Genomic DNA, 27,102 nt, shown 5'->3' on the forward strand with positions numbered 1-27,102 from the left:
TCCGCCAGGGGACGGAGGAGCCTGCTGTCATCCACTAGGGGGTGGAGGAGCGGCTGAGGTACCTGCGGAAACCGAAGAAGAGCCTTTTCTTTTCTCTAATTTCTCCTCTCTCTCTCTTTGTCTCTCCCCACTCCCTCCCCTCATCCTACCCAGGTTTCCAGGAGGCGGGGGAAGGAAGGAAGGGGGGGAATAAGTCAGACTGGAGGTTTAACCGGACTGATTCAGGTAGTGGGGGCATGGCCTAGCCGAGAGGATGCACGCCAGGAGCTGAGTTGCCCAATCAGCGTGCAAGGGATAAAGGAGGAGCCGGGGATGCCAGAGAGAGACAGAGACACAGGTGGCCATTATGTGTGTGTGTTCATCAATGTCTTTGGGTTTTATGTTGATTAAAGTCTTGTTAATTGTTAATCTGGTTCCCACATCCTCCTTTCCCGAACCCTGTTACGCTAATCAAAATAATGATGTGGTTAAAAAAAATCATATATCATATAAAAAATATATCATGACCTAAAGATAGTTTAACACAAATCTCATAAATATTTGTTTCATAAAACGGCAATAACAGTGATCGTCATGGACATAATTTGATGTTGCTCTATATTTTCAGCGTTTGGACATGGAGTTAAATACCACCTGCTGGTGAAATATCCAAACTGCAAATGCAGGAACTGAGTTTAGACTTGAAATGTCTTAGCACAATGACCTATTTCTCAGGAAAATAGCAAATTGCACTTTGCGCCACTTCATTTACATACAATACACCCCCAGTGTGTGCGCATACACCCAGAGATAGCGCAAACACTCCCACCAAAACCCACTTGTGTATTGCACTGCCTCGAAAATTGCGGTTATAATTTGTGCTCTCACGAAAATGGAATATGCTTTTGCGAACGGTCGTAGCGCGTTGCGCTGCATTTTTAAAATGTAAAAGCCCCTGGAAACATAAATATAAAATAGTCAAATGTAGTACCATTTGAAAGCTTAGAATCTGAACATATAGATTGAGCTACTAGATTACTCAGAGGCCGAGTTATTCTATGAAACTAGGGTCAAAAATTGGACAGAATGCCAATAGACAAGCACATGGTGAGTGCTCATCTGCCACCTGCATTTCAGATCTGTATATTGTGATAGATGGTGATAGAGGAAATTGTTTTTCCCTAGTATTTGCTGCCATGTAGTGGACTGAACTAACACAAACAGGGTCAGAATCACAGGCTTTCAGAAAGGATAAAAAATATATGTAAACCTATACAATATGATTTATAAATTATTGCAATCTTTTTAATTTGGGGTTGTTTATGTAAAATGAGAACACTATTTTGCAATTAGTCCACTGTATGTGTTTAATGTGAGCTTTTAAATTAACAGCTAAAATGCAGCAGAGCTGAAGAGGTTAAATACGTAATTCATAGCGCTATACCAGTGCAAAGAGATTTCAATTCTGTATGTAGTTTCTAGTTTAACACTTGCTCTCTTGGTCTCTACCTGTATGTGAGGTAAGCCTCATTAAAAAATTACACCCTCATTTGCTTGCTTATTTCCTAACGCTGTGTGTAAAATGATCATAGGCAACACAGCCAAGCCAAGCGCACACACACACACACACACACACACACACACACACACACACACACACACACACACACACACACACACACACACACACACACACACACACACACACACACAGGGATGAGTATGTGATAATTACAGTAAAACTCTTTTCCAGACTGTCAAACACAAACTTATGGGTCAGTTCACATCTGTGTGTGTGTGGAAGAGTTAATCAGGTGTCACCATACCCCAGTTCCATCAGACAGAACTGGGTCAAAGAGGCTGTCCAAATACCGGTCCATCCCTCTATGAGCTGCATCATACGATTGTTCTGAGTCTGATAAAGACAGAGAGAGAGAGGAAGTGGGTAAAGGAATGAACATACATTCTGGGACAGCAAAAATCAATATCTTATTCAGTTTCTTTGAATGTATTTTGAATATAAGTGTATTTTATTCTCATTCCATTGACATGATTCTTTTACTTTTGAGAATCATAAGGAATTTGAACAAATCTAGATCTATTTCCAATTCCACTTAAAGATTCCAGTTGCCTGACAATTCCATGAACTAATTTGTTAGTACTTTTTGCAAATTACTGTCCATAACAGTGCTTTATTAATTTAGAGTTGGACATAACAAAAGTAGTGATTTGCAGTTCAGCATTCAGAAAGTTATGTTTTCTATTCATTGTTATTTATTGGTTGTATTTTCTAGCAGCTATTTTTTATTGTATTTTTTGCAGTGAATTAACAATTCTGACACCCGATGAATGGCTACAAAAGCAGGACAAGTTGGGTCAAGCTGATAAGCACATAGTGTTAAATACGGAAGGTAAGTTAGCGTCTACACAGTCACAAAATACATTTGACAACTGCAGTGTACATGATAAGGTATAGGCAGGGTAACACAAACCAGCATTGAGAACATTGGTAGAACAACCCACTGCCTTAAAAACAATGTTATTAATGATAAATGACCTGTGCATTCACCTAGCCAGACCCTTTAAGCTGTATAATGTTACCTATACTCGGCATACGCTCACAAAGGCTACAGGTACACCATCAGGGTTGGGTTAGCAGTATGTAATTTAGCCATTCTGTCTGTATCTGATTCTACTTTAATGCAGGACAGTAGATCTGTGACTACTGAATAAAGTAGGCACAACACACACACACACACAGATACATTCTGGGGCAGTAGTTTAATGTTTCCTGAGGTCATTTGTTGGGTTATTCATGGGACAGGTCAGTGGGCCTATCGGTGGAATTACGTATTGCTCAATTGCCAATCAGATTGGGAAGAGCCAAAGACATTATGACCTATCATTTAAGAGTCTTGCTTTAAGAGTCACTTCCATTAAAATCTTGGCATAAGCCAGTTAAATGCCTCTGTGTTTCATTCAGATCAGAGTGGTTAATGAAACTGTGGTTACACAAAACACACAAAAATGGTCTAGTTGCAACACACTCTAACAAGCGAATGTCACTCAACCAATGTTTATCCATGCACCACAAAACTGTTGCTCTTGGGTATGTTTTAACCCCATTATTATCTTCAGATCTTTTGTCATGGCTTTGGCTTTTCAACTAAACAAGGTAAAAACAGCACCACACTGACACGGGTGCATGGAAAAACATTCCTAAAGTGACTTTTCCCTTTGGGAAATTTATTACATTTGGCCTAGGTAACATGTCCTTCAGGATACTTATTTTGCACCAACAACCGCACAGAGCTGGAAATTGGGCCCAACAATGTGCTAAACAATATCAGTTCTTTAAAAAAGACGGTTCCCAGTTAATTTTGTGTTGGACATAATAACTTGTGGTTCAGTGAGCCAGTCAGTCATTTAAACCGATTCAGTAAGGAAATTCGTTTTCTGTAGTCCATGATTGAGTGCAAATAAAAATCTATCAAAAACTAAACAAAATAAGCCTATTCCAAAAATCTGACAATGTAAGAAACCTGCATTTATGAAGATTTGAAATCTTCAGGTTTTTCACTGCTTTTAACAATAAAACGTAAACAGACATGTGCACAACACTTGCACACATTGAAAAAGCCGGCAAGAACACCAGTGAAGACGTTTACGGGCAATTCTTAGACTATGGGCACTTTCATGTCCTTTGATCATATTTTATAAAAAACATTTAATTTTGAAAAATTCACACTTTCATAGTTAACTTTACAATGAAAGTACGTTAGGAACTTTTTATCGGTAGTCTACGATGATTTTTTCACCTTTTTAAACATCATTATAGATGCAAATATTGCTGTTTTGTGCTTGTCCCACACCCAGACTTCTGATCTTCAATAATGAAAAGAAGTGTAAAAAATTATTTATCTATTTTTTTAAAATATGACTGAATAAAGTATCAGTAAAATAATCAAAACATAATTGTGGTATTTAAGGTCAGACAACTATTAATGTGATTTTATATACAAAATGTAGTTGTCCCACAGTATTGCCGTCATTTCCACCACAACGCTGTAATGTCCCTTTAAAAAGTTTTTTTGAAAGATTGTTTGGGTAGTTTCTATGGAGATGAACAATGACATCACAGCACATGTCTGACATGGAGGAGATTTTGAATTTCTTCACCAAATTGAAGAAGAAAACTCAAGGTAAATATTGCTTGAAATGAAAATATTTTTATTGTATGTCATTTCCAAACATGGCGTAACATCAACTGAGTTTGTAAATAAATAGATTTTTTAACATAAATAGATGTATTTTGCATGCATGCAATGCTAGCTATCAATTCATAGCTAATCTGTAATACTAGCTTGGATTTTTTACAAAATACTGCAGGATTGTCATTTCCACCACCGTCATTTCCAACACATTACCTTCTTGGGTGGAAATGACAAAGGTGAGGTGGAAATGACATTTATGCTTACAAGCTGCAATTCATAGATTGTGTGGCTACATATTTATATTTTATTTATTGAAATTTACAATGCTAATGTATTTATTCAAATATATATTTGTTGAAATGCCTTTTCATCTATTTTTAAGATGCCGTGGAAGTCAATTGCTGAAAGGTCTCAGTCCTATAGGGACAGACTAAAAGAGGACCCTGTCAAATATGAAGAGCGACTGAAGAGAGACAGGGAGAGATACATGAGGAAAAAAGAAAGAGGGGTTGTAAAGCCAATTGCAGATTTGTCAAAGCGAGAACAACGCAAAAGAAGGAGACAATGGAGAACAAATCAAAGGAATTATCGGGAGAAGATGAACAAAGCTCATAAGGTACAGGCCTACCTTTCTACCACTACACCACCAAACTCTCCAGATTTTGTGCAGCCAGAACATGATGTTGATCCACCTGCCACACCACCTTCACCCCAACGTTTAAGTCAGAAACAAAGGGGAAGGAAAAAGGTTCTAAGAAACCGTTCAAAAGTTTATGCAGCATTGTATAAAAGCAATGCTAAGCTTGGGAAGGCTCTGCAGAAGGTCGAGAGGTACCGCAAACGGTATGTCCGATTAATGAAGAAAGTGAAGCAGGCTGACTCCCCAAATGCCAAGTCAAAAAGCAAATGACAACACCACCACACACTCTAAGAAGAACTTTGGTTTTCCATAATGCTCTTCTTGCTGAGCTGAGAGACAGATATGAAAACCAATTTTGGACTTGCATGAGGGTTTTATCGGTCAGTGGTGTGCAGTGGTGTATGATGGAGATGTGTACCCAGGTATTATTCAGGATGTTGAGTTATACAGTGGTGCTCAAGTGAAAACAATGACCGGTATTGGGATCAATCGCTTTTATTGGCCACTGAGAGATGATGTCATCTGGTACCAACCCATGGATATAATAGGCCTCATCCCTGAGCCCGTACCAGTGACAAAACGGCACAAGGAGATTAAGACGGAAGTTTGGAAAGAAATCTGCAAGATTTGGCCTTGAATCACATTGCCACTCTCTCTCTCTCTCTCTCTCTCTCTCTCTCTCTCTCTCTCTCTCTCACACACACACACTCACTCCCTCTCTCATAAACTGTCTCTCTCTCACACACACACACACACACACACACACACTACCTCACTTTCATGCACATTATCTCTCACACACATATCGTCTGGTCACCATAATTGCCCTCTGGACAAACCTCCATGCTTACCTCTCTCTCTCTCTCTCTCTCTCTCTCTCTCTCTCTCTCAATCTCTCATGCACACACAGCCCTTGTGATCAAGATGCTTTACAGTTCATGTTATGGTATAGTTTAAGGTGTCTTTTAAATGTTCTCTTCAGAACAGTGTTCATCTAAGAGACTGATTAGAATTTTACAATACCAAACTCACTCACACACAGTGTGTGCATGCTCAAGATGCTTTATAGTTCATGTTACAATGCATTGGCATGACTAAAGTTTAGTTTTTTTTTTTTAAGAATTCCAAAATTCAAAACTGTTCATCTAACCAATTAGAATGTTACAATGTTACAATTTTACAATCACAAGTTATGTGTAACTTACATTTTTCATGTGACTATTTGTGGTTAAAGTTGTTTACAGTAAGACTGTAAATGTTCATCTGGTTATGGAACCAAACAGACTAATGAGACTAAAGATTTGTTGGAATTGTCTGCTTCAGAAGGTTTCAAATAAATGTCTTTCTGTTTTTCTACATGGACGTCCATTCATTGTCATTTCCACACCACCCAGTCATTTCCACCACCTTGTATGTTTTTTGAAAATATTTACAAAACTCTAATCACTCATTAAAAACTTCTGCATAGTTTATGGGCTAATGGTCCACTTAATGTAATAACACAAATAGTTATTTTTCTGAAATGTATCTAACCAATCCAATATTATATTTCAGGTTGTGGTGGATGTAAGCTTTGTGTTTGGGCCTCATGACAATTAATTTACTTAATCCACAAATCTATGGTAATTGCAATATAGGTATAAACTGGTAAAACTATGTGTGAAAGTGGTCTTACACTGTTAAGAAATTATGTATATCATAATATTTGTAAATAATAATCAAATATTTACATGTGATGGAAATGACATTTGTTCAGTGCGGATCGGAAAACATGTCAAAAAACACCAATTTGTCTTATAATGTAAGTGTGTTCTCTTATGGATCATTAAACTAGACTAGTCATATTTAACTGTTAGATTGTGAAAATTTTAATTTGAACACTTTTTTCCCCCTCAAGTTCACAAGGCTAAAAGTGCCTGTAGTTGAAGAACCACCCTTACCTGCAAGAAATAATCGGGTAATGGGCAAAAATCTATGTGCGTCGATCTGATTTTGCTTAAACCGTTTATGATTTTACCCTGATAAAGGAAAGCTGTTTAAGACATTTACATGACCTTGCACACTGTCGACTTATCAAGCAAAATCGGTCTAAGATTGTCGGTTGATTGAATTAGTATGATGTGCCAGTTAGTTCGACTGACTCATTAAAGAAAACCTGCACTGATTGAGCATTTTGTTTGCAAATAGGACAGCATGTTGCAATGTATGTTTGTTTTTGTGTGTAGCTAGCACGGACAAAGCAACAGAAATGTTTATTGACTATTAATTGCCAAAACATTATTTTGGATCACTCAATCTTTCTCTCTTATCATATAAGTTAATTAGCTCACAACTCATACATTTCAAGATATACATCTTCTGTAGGTTTGTACATGTTAGAAAACATAAGGGTGGCTACCTTGACTGAAGCGGCCTTCAGAAATCGGTAGACTGTTGGTTGCAACTGCATTGGTTCGATTTGCATATGAGAGCGGCCCTTCCTCATCCTCATCAAATCCACTGCCAAAGAGACTTCTGCATATGCACAAGCATGTACATCAATATTAATCATTTGAAAACATTTTCTTAACAGAGCGCAACAGTACCCACCCACTTTTTCAGATGCCTTGTTCCAGAAGTATTTTTCCAATTCATATGTTTCATAGGGATTGAAGAAAGTTCTTCATGAACCAAACCAACCAGCTCCGAAGTGAATCACATCATGACAAGCTTTCATTTGAAACAAAAAAGTATTTGAAAATCGGACAAAAAGACAAAGGAACAAGACTGTGCACTTAACGTCTTTATTGAGGGAATTAACTACAATCCCGTTTTTTCAATCCCCCTCAAAAAGCACTGCACATGACGAAGTCGAATTAACAGTGATGCAAACATATAAAACTATTGATTAAAAGTTGTTAATTATAAGTATAGAAATTTATTTTTTATTGCACAATATTCAGATATATACAAATTTACAAGTAGTTTAAGAGTGAAGGAAAAACTTCTTGGAAGTTGGCGGTTGATGCAGAGCTTGTTTGCAGCGACTCTTTGGTGGCTCTTTCTCTGCTGGATCATAAGTAACGTAGTTCATCAATCAGGACGCTTTTTTTTTTTATTAACTGAAGTTGATATAACACAGGCTGATGATTTCAACAGGTCCTAACACCACTGATTAGCCACCTTGGAGCTCACGGTAGGTCTGTCTTTAAGAGTTTAAAAGTTATCGCTAAAAATGAATGGAATTTTTACTTCTGGAACCAGACCGATGAGCTCTATAACACCCTCCAACAAAAACACTTCAGAAAAGAAATATTTTGGGACACATACATGCTTGCATTAGGTCGTGCCCTGTTGGGGTCTTCGGTAGAGATGATGAAGTAGGTTTTCTGCTTGGGGAAGTCGGGTAGCAGCTCCAGGTCACAAATCAGATCTAGAACATAATCGTGACCTTCTAACTCCACCCACTGTGCCGGTTCTTTCATCAGAACTGACCAACCCCGACGACTCTCTGAGGACATGCTCCTGCAAAATGACATCACTATGGTTATTGACCTTTTGATGCTTTAGGTTCAAGCAAATCTCAGAAAATCCATTGTCTCAAGAGATATCACCTGTGTTGTAGTACATCTCCTGCAAGATCCTCTCCATTGGTCCAGGAATGGACAGGGCACAGGAAAGACACACCTACAAAGAGATTAGTACAAACTCTTGATAACATACAAACAATATTAAGGTTAAATGAGCAACCATGCCATTCAATACAAAAAGAGCCATTGGTAGCTATAAGGTTTCTATAAGTCCCTCAAGGTTCAAGTCAAGAGTCATCCAGGAGAATTGTCACCCTTAAATAAGTAAGCTGAAAGTCACTTTGAATAAAAGTCTGCTAGATCAGAATTCTTATTTTCTCTTATTAAAGGGGTCAAGAAATGCTCTTTTTTAATAGTTTTATTATCTTCCCTGAAGTCCACTGATAATGTTACTAAAGTCTTTGCACCAAAACTACAATAATTTAGTAATATATGATCATTTTGCACCCTGTCTCTGGCCCTCTGTATGAAATGCTCGATTTTGGCCTAAGCACCTCTTAAAACTTCAATGTACACACCCACTGTTATGATTGGCTAGTATTATACAGCCCCTCAAATACAGCCATATTTGAAACTCAATCGGAAGAGAAACATTATAAAATGTAATTAAATTAAATAAACATTATAAAACACAATGCATCCGAATACACTCACCAGCCACTTTATTAGGTACACCTGCACATCTACTTATTGATATGATTATCTAATCACCCAATTGTATGGGAGCAGGGTAATGTATACAATTATGCAGATATAGGTCAAGAGCTTAAGTTAATGTTCACATCAGAATGGGGAAAAAATTTGATCTCAGTGATTTAGACCATTGCATGATTGTTGGTGCCAGATGGGCTGGTTTGAGTATTTCTGTAAATGCTGATCTCCTCGGATTTTCACACACAACAGTCTCTAGAGTGTTAAGAGAATGGTGCAAAAACAAAAAACATCCAGCGAGTGGCAGTTCTGTGGGTGAAAATGGCTTGTTAATGACAGAGGTCAGAGGAGAATGGCCAGACAGGTCCAAGCTGACAGTAACCCAAATAAACACGTGTTAAAACAGTGCTATTCAGAAAAGCATTTCTGAACACACGTCGAACACTGAGGTGGATGGACTACAGCAGCAGAAGACCCCTCTGGGAACCACTACTGTCAGCTTAGAACAGGAAAGTGAGGCTGAAACTGGACAGTAGATGATTGGAAAAACATCGCCTGGTTTGGCAAATCTAGATTTCTGCTGAGGTACACAAATGGTAGAACCACTGCAGCCTCAGTTTTCTGTTCTTGGCTGACAGAAGTGGAACCCAACGTGGTCTTATGCTGTTGTAGCTCATCCACCTCAAGGCTCACGTGTTGTGCATTCTGAGATGATTTTCTGCTCTCTACAATTGTACAGAGGGGTTATCTGAGTTACCGTAGCCTTTTTGTCCGCTTGAACCAGTCTGGCCATTCTCTGTTGACCAATCTCGTCAACAAGGCATTTTCATCCACAGAACTGCCGCTCACTGGTTGTTTTTTGTTTTTCGCACCATTCCCTATATACAGGAGATCAGCAGTTACAGATATACTGAAACCAGCCCATCTGGCACCAACAATCCTACCATGGTCTAAATCACTGAGATTACATTAACTGAAGCTCCTGACCCATATCTGCATGATTTTATACATTACACTGCTGCCACACGATTGGCTGATTAGATAATCACATGAATAAGTAAATGTACAGGTGTACCTAATAAAGTGGCTGGTGAGTTTATATTAAACTGTTCATCTCAACTGTTAACAGCCCCATAAACTATCAAACAGTCATGACATTTGAAATATTAATAAATGGAACTGTTTATATACTGTTTTGTGATCGGGTCCAATTATTTTAACTTCCCCATCCTTCAATAACAGTTCCTTTGCCAACTTTTAAATCGTTTTAAGTATGGTTCACAAGCAATCCATGCTGATATGAGCTGAAAAAACATGCAATCCAAGCTGAAATATGCTGAAGACACATCTGCATGACGCACATACATAGTCCAAACATGGTGTGAACTAGACGTACACACATCCAGTTTCCAGTCCCATCCTGCACTGAAATGCACATCACCGGAAATGCATCAAAACGGTCAAAAACGTCCATCTAGTGCATGTTTACATACACTAACAATTAAAAATAATGCAGATTAGGAATCAATGATACGTTTGTGCTTAAAACAAGAATAGCATAGGTATTTAAAAAGAATAAGTGTCAACAGCAGCTGAATGAAACCAAATGGCTTCTCCTTTTCAGAGTTGTAACTTGTTGACACAGTGTCTTTTAAAAGCAGCCCAAGATACATGACAACTGTCAAAGATGTCTGTCTAGTGTATGTTTATATAAATAATTATAAAAATAAAAGTCCAAATGGGTCCCCTTTGATGTTCAGGAATAGTTAAGCCACACTAGGCCTGTTTGTCCTGTGAACAAACTGAACAACAGAGGGCCGGGCCATGATTTTAAGCATTGATGTTGTTGTTGTTATAGAGGTGGTCATGAATGAATGGGCCTCTAGTGACGAAGGGTAGTCACGGAAGTAGAGAACAAGGCATTATTTGTAGCTTGGTTTCAATAAATGCTTTTATTGCATTGGGGATTACGTTTTGAGTTCTGAAATTTACAGTATGTTTTTATAGTAGACAGACCTCTTAAATGTCAAAATATCAAGGAGAACTTGATTCCTTATGACATGACCCCTTTAACAATTGTCTGGTATATTCTCTCCAGCATTAGAAGTTATACAGCATGCAATGAAATAGTAAACATATTGGGATGCATCCTATGTAAACACTATGTGCTATTCACTATCATTTGGCACACACTAATTTTGCATAATATATGAACAATATGCAATATACCTTGTAATGGTTACATTATGCAACAGCTTACAGGTGGAAACAGACAGAAGTCAGAGATAATGCAGACTGCCTGTCTTATCTGTACCAACACACACGCAGGCACATCCACATACGCATTTGCACACACACTATCACATATCGACTAATCTGCTCCAGCCTAAACAGGCGAGGACAGAGAGACAGTGTAACTGGATGAGCAGAGGAGTAAAAAAAAAAAAAAAAAACAAGAACAGAGACAGCGAGTGAGCAAGATTAGATGAAAGACGAGAGGCTGAAAGAAAGATATAGGGAATGACAGAGGAAGAGATTAAATAGATGAGAGGAAAGTGGAGACAGATGACACCAGTCCTGATTTTCATTCAGACCTGACTGCATATATTAACATGAAACAGTACTAGAGAGGAGACAGAATATTATTGGGGAGAGGGGAGATGCAAAATATGTGTATGTATGGACATGGCACAGAAATTTAGCTTAGGTTTACCAAGCTTAGGTCAGGTCTTCCATGCTAATTTTAGCCTTACCTATATTTTACTTACGTGATATTACCATTGTAATATTATGTTTTTTGGACACTACTAGGGTGGTTATACCTTTATAAGTACTTTGAAGTACCATGTAAATACCACGGTAAATTAATATGGTAATAAATCTGAACAATGGTGTATATCAAATTACTATGATATTGTTGTCTGATATCATCAATGTACCATGGTGCCACAACAGTACTTTTTTTAAATGGGTTTAAGACCACTGGAGGTGGTGTTTTGTTCATTAGCCTCACTTAATCTTTGTGACAAGTATACATTATAATTTTCTTTATCTTACAAAAAAAAAAAAACACTATCAGGACTGTTAATATGTGATGCATTACAAACATCTGAGATTTAGGGTGTCTCTTACCATCAAAACAGTGCACCTGGATCACCATGTGTGCTTTCTTGCGGTTGGCGGTCCACTCCAGCAGTGATGGAGGATAGGTTCGAGATGCTTCTGGGATCAGGTAGGATTTCTGCATGGCTTGGAGGAGCTTGTGTTGGCACAGTGCCTTAAAGCCGTTCAGAGCATAGTCTGATACAAATCTGACAGAGACAGAGAGTTAATTATCTTTGTGGCCCTAAAGGCAGATTTATACTTCTGTGTCGAATCTACACTGTAGGCACCTAACGAACACCTCTATAAAAATGTAACCATGCGTTGCGTTAACGCAGACAACAACAGCTGTGATTGGTCCGCTTTGTAACCAGAGAAAGAACATCCCCCAGGATAATAAAAAAGATATCTGAGGTACCGTGCATTTTTAGATTATTGTAAAATCTATGCATCATATCACATTGTATTTGGGCTCAATTTTAATCAGGAGCATCTGCTGTTTTTATATTCTGTTTATGTTTCATGAAGTTACAAGCGAAAATGCTACAAAAAGACACATATGTTTACAACATAAACTCTGTGTTTTTTTTTCTCTCAGCTTGTACATAATTTTTGGTCTGTTGGGGAAAAAATATGCGTTATATATTACTCTAGACTTTTCCATTATGATGAATTTTTTGACCATATGTTTGACAGCATGTACAGTCATTAATCATATTTCATAAGCTATAAAACAGAACACTTCTATATTTTCAGAAAATTAAAAAGCACCTGTTAAGAGTTTGTTATATTGCATATATGCAAAATATTTATTTTAAGCCATAACTGAAAAAAAAAGTTGTTGTTTTTTTAATTGCCTTAGATCAAATCATTGCTTACAAATGAACTATAAAGTGCAGCGCATTGAATCTTTAAATCAATATTCAATAAAACATTTTAATTAATATGATTAATCAGCCATAAATTACTGTCCAGAGGTACAGACAGCTGCTAAAGCACTGTCACGTGGCACCTGATACTTTTCTCAGAAGTGGTCAGGATGGACCAGTCACAGTCGTTTATTATCACTGGATGAGAAATGATTGCATAGCTACTGCTACAACGGGTTTCCATCCACAGGTAATAATCACTGAAATTATCATTTTGTTTATAAAAAATTACTATTCAGTGTAAAAATTTCTATATTGTCTTTATGTCAGCTATTGTATGAATTTAGAAATATGGAAAATAGTCAATGAAGAAAACAAATCTTATATCTTCTATAAGAAAACTTTATATCTTCATGGTCTGATGATCATTATGACATTATCTGAAACGTTCAAAAACAGTACCACACTTCACTAGTAGGGCTACACCATCTAGACCAGTGGTTCTCATCCTTTTTGACTCCAAGGCCCCCCACTGTCCAAGACAATATTTGAAGGCCCCCTCGCCCGTAACTAGACATGTCTGATTAAAGTCGTGATCATTTTATATTCTAGTAGTTTCAGAAAGAGTTTTTTAGCATTTTAATTAAGTTGAATTATTTTAATATTCCTTATACTTTATTATAATTATTTTAATACTTCAATTGTAAATCAACTTGAGGCCCCCTTGGAAGTGTGCTGAGGTCCCCTAGTGGGACCAAGCCCCCTGGTTGAGAACCACTGATCTAGACTATTATTATGAAATACAGTATGTCAATATGCGAACAATGGCCATGATGAAGGCTATGCTATTTCATTTATTTTAGTAGCTAACGTTTCACAACGTCATTGGTAAAACATAATTGTTGGTACAATAATTGGCACCTCACCCCGGATCTCACTAATTTTCATACCCTGTTTACGGCCCTGCTTGTAAGCTTTAAAACAACACCTATTTTGTGTTGGTCCCACTAGTAGTTCAATTTTTTTTTAATGGATTTGTTTAGCACAGAGTGTGCCAAAATTTTTATTTACAATTTAATGCGATTTAAGGGCATTTATTGATTTATTTTCTCTCTGCATGGCAGACAACAGATATAATAAACAATACTTATATCTTAACATGTTCACATAGCCTACTTGTTTTAATGCTACAATAATTTTGAATCCAAGAATTATATTGCTTTTATTTATGAAATGTATAATTATTTCAGCAATGAAGGCATGTTTTCACAGTACACTAGCTAGCATTTTGGCTGTGAAGACACACCAACACAGAACTATAAATGCAACCACAGTGTAGGCTTGACACAGAAGTATAAACAGGCCTTAAAGCCGTATCTAAAACATCACTATTTCATAACATATACATCAAATCTTGCTTCAATCAAATCTGTGAATGTGATTATATGTTTTTGTGTGTGTTTCTATGTGTATTGTCTTACTTTAACAGATATTTCTCCATCTTCTCAGATGGGGCAAATGAACTCAAACAGGCTGCCATCAACAACCAGCCTCTCGCTGCATTTCTGCTGTTTTCATTCCGCCACACCTGATTGGCTATCTGTGCTAAGATCTCATCTCTGATTGGTGGAGTGGCAAGGCCCCTCTGAATGATGTAATTTCCAAACAGGTTTTCTTGAGCACCATTCAGGTTTGGATCTCCCATGAAACGCAAGATCTGTCAAACAAGACATACATACACCAAACATTCATACCAACATTGCTAGAAAATGCTTCTGATGCTGGCTGGTTTAACATGGATTCAGTAGAGCTTGTTGTTGGCACATAAGATAACATCATTATCAAGCACAAAAAATTACCTAACACAAAAATATTAGCTCACATAATATATTTTAATCAATTGTTTTACTCTTGTGGGCCTAGTAGCTCAGCAAGTATTGGCATGCTGAGTGACTCCAGCCAGGTCTCCTAAGCAACCAATCTGGCCCAGTTGCTAGGGAGGGTAGAGTCATATGGGGTAACATCCTCGTGGTCGCGTTTAGTGGTTCTCACTCTCAATGGGGTGCTTGGTAAGTTGTGCATGGATTGCGGAGTGTAGCATGAGCCTCCACATGTGGAGTCTCTGCGGTGTCATGCACAACGAGCCATGTGATCAGATGTGCAAATTGACTATCTCAGAACCGGAGGCAAATGAGACTGGATTGAGGTGAGTAACCGAGCCACAAAAAGGACCTTCTAGGTAGTGGGGAATTGGGCATTCAGCTAAACCAGGTTTGTGACAGGACTTTTAAACATTTAGATTTTTCATCTAAATGTAGTTTGATTAATCAGCATATTTCGAGCCTTTCACAAAGATCATCTCTTGCATATATGGCAAGCAAACACAACCAAAATTTTTATTTTACTAGTAGCATAGTGGAGTTTCTTTTACAGTACTATTACTATTTCTATTTCAAAAAATGAGCATTCCTTTATCATTACTGACTACTATTTATTGTCCAGACCTTTGCTGGGAAGGAAATCTAGAGACCAGACCTCTTGGAACTTTAATTGAATACCCCTGGTCTAAATGGTTGATCAAGGCTTTCCCTTATGCAAATAAAATATATTTCCTTGTATAGTAAGGCTCAATATATAAACAAATATTTTTTTTGGTATATTCATAATTATATAGAATAATACATTGTGTTAATATATTACAATATATTGAGTAATACATAAGGAATTGCAACTTTTTATATATTGGGAAATATATGGCAATATATTTCCTTATATATTGTAATGTAAGTAATTTTATATTCAGTAATACACTTCATAATATATAGATGTGTATGTGATGAAAAATAGTAGTGTGTGCTTAAATATATTTTAACATATATGTATATAGTCACATTTATATGGGAGTACGTAGCAATATATGTGCACAATTCTGAGGAAATATATATACTGTAATATATATTCATACATATATGAATATTTATTACAGTATATAGTTCCTCAGAATTGTGCACATATATTGCTACATACGCCCATATAAATTCATATAGTTACAAATATATCTATATTGAGTACACATACATTTGAACATACGTATATGCACTATATCTTAACATATACAGCCGTGGCCAAAAGTATTGGCAGCGACATACATTTTGTGTTTTGCAAAGTTTGATGCTTCAGTATTTGTAGATTCTATTTTTCACATGTTTCTATGGTATACTGGAAAACAATGATTTTGAAGGCTTTTATTGGCAAAAACATTCAATATATGCAAAGAGTCAATATTTACAGTGTTGACACTTGTTCTTCATATCCTCTTCAATTCTCTCTGGCATGCTGGATTATCAGCTTCTGGGCCAAATCTTGATTGATGGCAATCCATTCTTGCATTATTAGTGCTCGGATTTGATCACAATTTGTGGGCATCTGCTTGCCACTCGCCTTTTGAGGATTGACCACAGATTCTCTATGGGATTATGATCTGGGGAGTTGCCTGGCCATGGATCCAAAATGTCAATGCCACTTCATTATCACTCTTGCCTTGTGACATGGTGCTCCATCATGCTAGAAAATGCACAGATCATCAACAAATTGCTCCAGGATCGTTGGGAGAAGTTGCTCTTGCAGGACGTTTTGATACCATTCTTTATTCATGGCAGAATTTTTGGGCAGAATTGTGAGAGAACCCACTCCCTTGGGTGCAAAGCAACCCCACACATGGATGGTCTCAGGATGCTTCACTGTTGGCACGACACAGGACTCATGGTAGTGTTCACTTTTTCTTCTCCGGACTATCGATTTTCCTGATGTCCCAAAGAGTCGGAAGGGGACTCATCAGAGAAAATAACTTTGCACTGTTCTTCTGCTGTCCAATCCTTGTACTTCCTGCAGAATTTCAGTCTGTCCTTGATGTTTTTCTTGGAGAGAAGTGGGTTCTTTGCTGCCTTTCTTGACACCATGCCATTGTCCAAAAGTCTTCGCCTCACTGTGCATGCAGATACACTCACACAACCTGCAGCCAATATAGAGCAAGCTCTGCACTGGTGGTGACACGACTCCGTAGCTGACTCCTCAGAAGGAGATGGTCCTGGCACTTGCTGGACACTCTGGGATGTCCTGAAGCTTTCTTCACTGCAGTTGAACCTCTCTCCTTGAAGTTCTTGATGATCCGTTAAATGGTTCTTTCAGGTGCAATATTCTTTGCAGCAATTTCCTTGCATGTGAGGCCATTTTGATGCAAAGCGATGATGGCTGCATGCCTTTCTTTAGAGGTAACCACTGCTAACAAAAACACAATGATTGGAAGCAATTCTTCCCTCCTTTTATAGGAATCATTCTGCTCTTATAATCCAATTCTCGTACTCGTTCACACTCTCCTAGGTGTTGCTGATATGATTAGTGAAATTATGTTAGCTGGTCATTTTGTGCCAGGGCCAAAAAAGAGTGAAATTGGGGTTTTTGTGATTAAGTTAATTTTTTGGGGCCAATGAAGCTTTTTGCAATTATTTAAAATGCATCTGATCACTCTGCACAATAATCTAGAAACAATGTGAATCAACACCACATCAACTGAAGCAGAAAACTTTGCGAAACACAAACTGTATGTCACTGCCAATACTTTTGGCCACGGCAGTATATGGGAACATGTATGTTAAATATATATATACACAAACCTGAGAGAAATATATTCTGTATTATGGATATAACACTTGTTGTACCAACACAAAGAGGCACCAAATCACTTTCTGTGACTTTCAGCTTCATCATACTGCGTTGGTGAAATGACCTTCCCAACTCCATCCGTGAAGCAGACTCACTCTCTGTCTTCAAAAAATTACTTAAAACACATATTTTCCAAGAGCACTTAAATAGACACTAACAAAAAAAAAATCTAAAATTGCACATGTATAAGTTTTGAATACTATTCTGATGTAATGAAAAAAATTGTTGTAGATTTTGTTCAACAGTTTGAAATACTATGTGGAAAGCAAATCTTTCACTGAATTTACATGTATGTCTTCATTTGCCTGGATCTGTAAAGAATTGGGGATCTTTGTAGGCATATTGGGAATATATTTTTGAGACATTTAATACTTTATGCTAATGAAAGAGAAATTATTTGAGCGTTTCAATAAAGATATTACATGTAAAAATGTAGAACAGTTTTTGTCTTGTTATTGCTATATATATTTTTATATGTATCAATATAGAGCCATACATGGCTCATGCACATGTCATGGAATATTGAAAAATATAAGCATTTGATTCCCATATATGAAAATGTATTATTTAATATATCACATTATATTCACATATATTTTTGTTTAGTAAGGGAAGATCACCTTGTTCAAAGTGGTTAGACCAACAACAAACAGCCTACATTGTTCCAAAATTCAGCATGATCACATTAAGCTGTTATGACTAAAAAACATTAAGTTTTGAAGTTATGAGACTTGAGTGTTAGAAGTGTGACCAGTACTGAGACTAAGTTTATGGCGAATGTCACGTTACCAGTATAAAAATATCAAGAGCATCTTGCTTCAGATCATCTTCAAGACGGGTCAGTGAGTTCTCCAATGGTGCTGTAAGCATCCCAAACTGCAACTCCTGCACACATATTAACCTAAATTTTAAAAAACTGTCCTTAATTTGAGAGATATGTGAATATGTTGTGTTTGTGTGTGCGAACAGGCAAGGAACTCACCCTGAAATGTGTACGCATATATTTGGTCATCAGATGGTTATTGATGTCCAGTGGTAGCGTGAGCTGGGGGTCTGTCTGTATTCTAGGAGCCTGAACCAGAGCCAAGCATTCTGAATGACGCTCCCTACCAGCTACAAGAAAAAAGCACGTATTCTTTAGCTTGCAGTTGGAGATTAAATATGTGGTTACAATGTGCAGAAAGCCATAAATAGAGAAATGCACCCCTCTGAAAAGCCTCACGATATCTACCCTGCAAGTGCATGAGACATTGCTCACTCTCAGTGTAGAAGGTATGTCAAAATGCAAACAAAAAGTAATATTAAGTAATAAAGAAGAGAACATTTTCAAAAAATTCATAATGGGGCACATGAACAACCTGCGGTGGCTTGTAACAATCCACCCAACTCTGCAGGAATCACCAGCTGAGTCACATTTACCACCTCCCTACTTGTTCGCTCCTACAGAGAGAGAGAAAACATATGCTAAAAGCACTCATTAAGAACAGTGGAAAATGCTGAATGTTTGAGATGTGCAGATCATTGAGTTTTTTCAGTTTGAAAGTTTAATATAACAGAATTTAAACTTAAAAACCCTGCCAAGGGACACTTGGAGATAACTTCAATCTTCAGTAGTTTGATAAATGCATTTCCTCATATGATTCTTAAATATCTTTGAAAAGCCAAGACCATGCCAGAGTAATTTTTATCAATTAATAACAGCTGCCCCTATTTATTTTACCAGTTCAAGCCTTCTCCTCTCTTCCTCTGCTCGCCTTGCCATTAGGAGGTTCTCCTGTAACAAAGTCGCCAAAGTAGTGAAATTGGCAAAACTAGGTCTAATATCACATTAAATCATCTTTAGTTGTATTGTATTCTTTAGTAATGTTGAGTAACAATTAGCACTCATTAACAGGTAACATACCCTGATGTATCTTTTCCGATTGACAATAAGATGGGTCATTGAACGGAACTTGATCTGGTTGATACGCATTCGCAGAAACCACCGCCTAAAAACCAGAGAAAGGGTGAGGGGAAGTTACTAGTTTTAAGTGGTATTAAACATTAAAGGCCGTACATACCAAACATGTTCTCTTCTATACATTGTGCAGGAAGGAATCATTAAGTGAAAAAATGTTCAGAGAGAAAAAAATGGAGAAATTCAAATTAATAAACATTCAGAGAAAAAAATTATTCAGAGAGAGAGAGAGAGAGAGAGAGAATGATTGCCAGAAAAAAAGTAGGACAGTAAGACACCAAAAAAGAAAAAACAATTCACCTTGCAAATTTTTATTCACCTTCGGTTCAGGGCTTCCGTAAGTCTACAACTTTGTTAAGTTTGCATAGTTTATGAAATGTGTTGCAAAATAATTAACATTTTCAAGAAAATCTTTCATGGATGGAAAAATCAGACCATACCATCCAAAGATGATTAAGCTGGTCAATCAGTTCAAGCTATGTTTTGGAAAATGGCTCAACCAGTTCCCCACCAGCTTACCCAAAGTGATCTACCAGCCCTAACAAGGTTGACCTTGGTCCAACTAGCAGGTAGTCAAGCTGATTATTCTCAGAAACTAGATTGTGTCCAGTTTCAACCAGCTAGAAATCATGTAAAACCAGGTACAAACCAAAACTGGTTTTGGCTAGATTCTCTAGCAGGGTTGGAATCCCTGAACACCAAAATAAATTGAATTCATAGCAAGAACTTTAGTGAAGCTATTTTCTAGCTGTAAATCTTGAAACTATGTGAAGTCAACATGCAATATTTTTGCAAATGGAACATCACAGAAGTTGAACTTGAAATTTACCTGGCCAGGTAGCCCTTGCAGTGGGCCTGCAGTTTTGTCATGTCAGAACGGAATTTAAGGAATTTCTTGCGGACAAAATACATCTGCACGTAGCGCTGAAGGGTCAGTGCAGCTACATGAATCATTCGATCACGTTTACTCTCCAATAACTGATACACCTCCTCCTTTAGGAAGAGCTGAAAGTGGAAGATTATTAAAAAAATAAATAAACAATGTAAATCAGACAATTTTTTTTCTCTGAGCAGGAAGTTCTTGAAAGTGCTCTCTTTTTATTATTATGCTTACCTTTGACACACCCACTTGATAATCTCCTTTTTGAATTGGGCAGAGTTTCATAAGCATAATCACACAGTTATCTCCATCAGGAGGCGGTGGCTTCTTCATTCCTAGTAGGGCTTTGTACCTGAAGACATATTCCCAAGGATGCTTAAAGCAGCACACATCTATACATAGCACTAGACTACATTACACAACACTTGCACCAGTTGTTTTATGTAATAAGCAACAGATGTTGTTTAGGTACCTATTTAAGAATTTATGGAACGGCACTCTAATTGGATAGCCCTCCTTCCTGATACGGATTGTGTCCATGATTCCTGAATATCTGAGCTGAGTAGCAACCAATTCAGGGTCGAATATACTAGGTTCCTGTACACAAACACCAAAAAATAGAAGTCATGCACATATTGGACTGGTGACGGTCCTGACAGATACTGAGCATTAACAAGCATACATTCACTACAATTCTCAAACATTTTGAGTAGTATGGACCTTATTCAGAGTGGAGCCATCGTTAATTTTTGATGGAAACGAAAACAAGGCTATGAGGATAAAACAAATTGTTCAATGGGTTGTAATGTTGTTCAGCTGACTAAACATAGAAAATATAGCTTTCCAAAAAAAAATAATTATTATTATTCCTTACAGCATCACTTTTAATCACATTATATTTAACATGTTTTCTACACTGAATAAGGTCTGTTAACCTAAAAATGTATGTCTCCTCTACCTTGTTACTATTTGGCTTTATGCAGCGCACAAAAAATGGGTTGCACCTGCAAGAGAAGGAGAGCAGATTGAATTGACAAAATAATCACAAATCAAAGAATAGACAAATCACAACACATGTTTATGCACCGGTACTAATATTTGTGTGTGTAATGCTGACTTCAAATCAGAATGAATGTATCTCCAGGATAAGTGTATATGAACACCATTGCAATGTGATAACAATGAATAACTAGTGGGGAACTCTTTCCTTTAAACACAGACTTTCCATGTTGAAAGCATCGTATGTCAATAAAAATATTATACACATTTTGTCTTCTGTGGATGAAGAAAAGCTTAATGGGATCACTCACCTAAAAATTAAAATTCTCTCATCAACATTTCTCTGCTATTCTGCAGAGCACAAATTAACATTTTTAGAAAATAAATCTCAGCTCTGTATGTCCATACAATCAAATTGAATGATGACCAGAACTTTGAAGGTCCAAAAAGCATATTAAGGCAGCACAAAAGTAATGCACACGACTCCAATGGTTAAATCCACGTTCCCTGAAGTGATATGATTGGTGTGGGTAAGGACAAGATAAATAGTTAAAAAAAGTTGTTTTTTTACTAAAAGTAATTTTCACTTTCACATTCTTCTTCTTTTGTTTTTGGTGATTTACATTCTTCATGCATATCACCTTCTACTGGACAGGGAGGAGAAGTTATAGTACAAAAGGACTTTTACAAAAGGAAATATTGATCTGTTTCTCACCCACGCCAATTATATCACTTCAGAAGACAAGGATTTAACCAATTGAGTCATGTGTATTACTTTTATCCTGCCTTTACGTGCTTTTTGGACCTTTAAAGTTCTGGCCACTATTTAATTGCATTGTATGGACATACAGAGCTGATATAATCTTCTAAAAATCTTCATTTGTGCTCTGCAGAACAAAGAAAGTCATACACGGGATGCATGAGTGAGTACATGATTTTTGGGTAAACTATCCCTTTAGGCTTGCCAAAAAATCCTATTCATTTAGCCAGTATATATGCCGACAAAACTTCAATCACTTGAATGCACATCATATCTTAATTACTACTTCTGAGCTCATAATTAGTATCTTCTCAGGAGAACAATACATCTCTGTGTGTATGTATAGGTGTGAGAGAATATAGGACCTCTCCATCTTGTCCAGGAGCTCCTGTAATGATTGCTGAAACTTGGCAGCCACAGTGGAAGGCTGATATCTCCGAGTCACTGTGCTGTTCCTGTTAATTGCTCCCTTTTGCTGATTCAGCATCTCAGCATGCTTTATGAAGAGATTTGACACCATCTAGAAAACACATTCATACACAGAAAATATGTTGACATTCATACTTCAGGTACCACTAGAACACTGCCCCTATATTTTGAGGTATATGTCTCAGATTTATTTCTTAAAATAACATAGGAGAAATAAAAATAAACTCAAATGAGACAATTGTTGACATAAAGTATGAGTATAGAGTTTAAAATTAATGTGAAAAGCATTGCCCTGATAATTCGTCTTGGGAGAATTTGATGAGAAATGTTTGAGTTCATATTGAAATCTCTGACTTTAGATTGATTTGTTACATAGGAAAATCTGAACACAGTTTGAAATCTCTTCTAAAACGACACATATGAGATTATTAGGGACTTTCTTTCTCAGGATGTCTCTCTAGGCTCTCCATTTAATGTCTTCTACTTAATTGCTGTTAAGGACAGAAATCCTTTTCTTTCACAAATAGAGAAATAGAGAGGCTCACTCGGTTCTGGCTCTGCATAAATAAATCCAATACTTCCTGTCGAACCTGATCATAGTTCTTATCCAGGAATTTATGGACCTAAAATAAGAACATCCCTCTGTGAGATTCTCACTTTGACAGGCTGGTAACAGTAGAACAGTTACTGTTATACAAATGGAACATTTATTTAAAATTAGTACTTTAGAGTAAAATCATGCTTTAGAGTATTTGCTCTGCTGTTTGGCATTATTTAATGGTGTAATTAAATACTGCCAGAGCATTATGTAATTGGTTGTACCTGGTAAGTCACACGGCCAGCATAGTGATTCACAGTAAACTCTGGCAGTGGCATTTTTGGCCTGGAGTAGAGGGGGCTGTTTCCATGGTGATAGTGGCACTTTTGAAGGAAGGTGTGGTCAGTGGCCTTCCAATAAAAACAAAAAAACAAAAAACATAGTAAGAACATAAGTAAGAACACCGCAGTGCATTTATCTAACAAAAGCAATACTATATTTACACTACAGAGGACATTTATCACCATGCAAAATTTAAATACAAGAGTGTAAATGAGTTGCCTGTGGAAAGGAGCTCTGGTCATCAAGAATGCGGAGTATCCCATGGGGTTTTGCAGATATAAGGTCTATGCATGCCTGGTTGTCAGTGAAGACCAATTCTTTCCAGCTGATTTGCTCACGAATGTACTCCTCCTGTAGGGAGAGACAGTGAGATTGACTTTGTGTATGTTTATCTAGAGATATTTTGCTGTTTTAATCTTCCCTTGATTCCCAGAATTCAGGTTATCACAGAGTTAACTAAATCTGTCCCAGGGTTATTTAGCAACTTACATTTGCATTCATGAATGCATGTATGTATTTTCTCACCTGCTCCAGTTTGAAAATGATTTTGGTGAAGAAGAACTGAAGGGTTTCATTGGCATAATTGATACAGAGCTGCTCAAAACTGTTGAACGTCAAATTCTGAACAACACAGAACCAGGATAAGTAAATATGGAGAAATATATGTAAAATTCATAATGATCATGATATTTATTTCAAGCTAGGGTCTAAATTCCATTGATATAAAGAATTTGACTTTAAAAAGCCATGCAGAAACTAACCCCATTTGCCCATTACATGGAATGACATTGCAAGGTAACAAATGTAACATATCTGGACCTTGTCTGAGTGAATGTTTGTGGGAGTACATGGAAATGTTGTTGTATACCTCAAACCCGTATATATCCAGTAAAGATATGGACAGAGCCTCATTCCTGGGGTATATCCGCCCATTGATGCGTTCCGTCAGCCAATGAAAGAGCAAAGAATAAAGAATCTTGGCAACTGCATCTCTGTTTGGAGTAGAGAAAGACATACCTTAGTGTAATGAAAAAGATATATTCAAAGTAGATGCTCTGGGAATTTATAAGTCTAGTTAATGCTGTAAGATAATGCCATTGAGTGAAATGTGTACCTGGCATCCACAGCACTTTCTACAGTGAGGGGAGTATGAATCTTTTCTCTCATTGCATCCTGTAATGAAACCAAATTTCACGCTACTTCAGTCAAATAATAAAAAAAAAAAACCCTGAAAAATAGTCATATTTCACTCCAAAATCAAAAAAAAAGATAAAAAAAAAAAAAAAGTTATTTAAAGAATATTATGTCTATTTTTTATTAAAGACATTACACTTTCTTTCCTTTTGTCACCATAGCAGCTAATGTACACAAAAAACACACCATTGCACAACTACAAATATGAATTATTATAGCCATACCACCACATTTGTCAAAAGCATGATCTCAACTACTCTGTAGTTCTTTAAGACTTTGAAAATATGACTAGATGAGTTCTGTGTAAAAACATTTGACTGTATTTTGAATTATACATTTTCTTTATATGTCTAGAAATGTCACATTTTTGGTTAATCGATAATCATGACTCATCTTGACAAGGATAAAATATCAGCCTCACCCACACACATTTTACATCACTTACACAGTTACAGGCAGCGAGCACAACTGATAAGTGTTTTCTGACAGCTGATTCACGTAAGTGATGGTGTAAACACAAACCTGTGGCCTCCGGAAAACAGAGCTTTACTTATTAAATAAGCAACCTGCTCAACATGACACAAACCACAAACGCAGTCACACAATCAAACTTAGTTTTCATGTAACACCTCTTTCATTTTGTAAACTCTCTTTCTATTAAGCTGACAGAAAAAAATATGACAGGGTGTTAAACAATGCCCAGGTGAATATTATTAAAACATATCCAGGTGAAATTTCAACACAAAATTCCTTTCTTTTCAGAAATATGACCTTGACATGTTCTTGACAGGTTTCATGAAATTTCTATTAGATGACCACAGATATAAGTGGTGAAGTCTACATATTTAAAATGCCTTCTATGCATTATGGGGGAGAAGATACTATTCTTAATACATACTTCAAAGGTTTTCTGTAAAGTTAACCCACCTTTTTCCAGACACTTGAGGCAACTTCCTCCACAATAAGCAATTTTTACATTTGAATGAGATATTTGCAAGGAACCTGAAGAGGTTGATGTAATGGTGCTCTGTGTATAATATTTTTTTGACATTTTTATCAAGCGTGTCCTCTCTAACATCATTGATATGTGTGTGATGTAATGTTAAGATATCCTGACATTACATTTAGAGCACACTATTAGGTGTTAAGATTACTCAAGCCCTGAGCAACTCCTGATTGTATTACGTGGTTTCCATAGAGCTGAACTAAGAATAATTAAATTAGGTTACTGGAACTCATTAACACAAACCAGCTTACATGTCATTACAATGTGACGTAGCGGGTAATGCATGTGCTCTGACACGTGAAAGTAATACTTCACCCATATATTTATTGCATAAATTAAATGTATGTTATTAATTCCTTACCTAATGATGTTCCAAACATGTACAGTATACTGTTATTTTTCTGTGGAAAGGATAAGAATCTTTACGTAGCTCTTTTCAAATGACAACAGTTCATAGTGACTTCATCTTTCAAGCTCCAAAGGGTCAAAGAAAAAAATAAAAGTACCACAAAAGACAAATCCATATGCGCTATATTCCAAGTCTTCTAAAGCCTAACATAGCATTGTATGAGTAACAAACCAAAACGCAAGTCGTTGAGTGGCATCTTGACGTGGTTACATGGCATGACATGGTAACATGGTATAGAAAAACTTAGTGTGCACACATCCTGTGTGTGTGTGTGTGTATCAAATACAAACCTTCTCACTCAAAGCTATCATATTTAGAAACTTGAAACATAGCACTGGAGTTATTTGAACTACTTTTGTGGTACTTTTATGGTGCTTTTTTTTACTTTTTTATTTGAACATGACAGACATGGTCACTGTGAACTGTCATTGTATGGAAAAGAGCTGCTGTGTTCCACTGAAAAAAAATAACCGCATATGACAGTACTATGTCTATCAATAAGACTCTTTTTTTTTTTTTTTTTATAGAGCACATGTTTATGGTTGTGTAAATGAGCATCTACCGTCATTTTAAAGGTGATGGCTTTCTGTAGACCCTCTGGAGAAATCTGAAGTAGATCAGCAACTGCACGAATCTCCTGAGTGCTGACTACGCCAGCTGTCTCTTGTACTTCTGTCTGACAAATTGAGAATCCAAAGCATACAATCAAAAATATTTTTATATTGTGCATATGCAGCATGTGTGGTATATTTACATATTTTAATAAAACTACTATTGACAAGCTAAAATTATTAATCTGTTAATGTGTGCACATGTTTGTATACCCTTATAGTTAAATACCC

General features: G+C 36.8%; 1 protein-coding gene across 1 annotated transcript in view; it reads right to left on the reverse strand.

The window, feature by feature from the left end:
• Positions 1 to 27,102, reverse strand: part of myo15ab (myosin XVAb) — a 68,417-nt gene that overhangs the window by 26,449 nt on the left and 14,866 nt on the right. Inside the window, 22 exon segments of the mRNA XM_052126346.1 lie at positions 1,806 to 1,894; positions 7,232 to 7,347; positions 8,143 to 8,337; positions 8,427 to 8,499; positions 12,186 to 12,364; positions 14,506 to 14,741; positions 18,536 to 18,631; positions 18,729 to 18,859; positions 19,105 to 19,175; positions 19,477 to 19,734; positions 20,533 to 20,708; positions 20,818 to 20,935; positions 21,056 to 21,180; positions 21,542 to 21,587; positions 22,708 to 22,862; positions 23,317 to 23,394; positions 23,594 to 23,719; positions 23,871 to 24,002; positions 24,177 to 24,272; positions 24,520 to 24,643; positions 24,766 to 24,824; positions 26,823 to 26,936. Of these exon segments, the coding sequence (XP_051982306.1) occupies positions 1,806 to 1,894; positions 7,232 to 7,347; positions 8,143 to 8,337; positions 8,427 to 8,499; positions 12,186 to 12,364; positions 14,506 to 14,741; positions 18,536 to 18,631; positions 18,729 to 18,859; positions 19,105 to 19,175; positions 19,477 to 19,734; positions 20,533 to 20,708; positions 20,818 to 20,935; positions 21,056 to 21,180; positions 21,542 to 21,587; positions 22,708 to 22,862; positions 23,317 to 23,394; positions 23,594 to 23,719; positions 23,871 to 24,002; positions 24,177 to 24,272; positions 24,520 to 24,643; positions 24,766 to 24,824; positions 26,823 to 26,936 (2,793 nt within the window).

The sequence above is a fragment of the Xyrauchen texanus genome, chromosome 5, assembly GCF_025860055.1.
Source record: "Xyrauchen texanus isolate HMW12.3.18 chromosome 5, RBS_HiC_50CHRs, whole genome shotgun sequence".
NCBI classification, from domain to species: Eukaryota; Metazoa; Chordata; class Actinopteri; order Cypriniformes; family Catostomidae; genus Xyrauchen; species Xyrauchen texanus.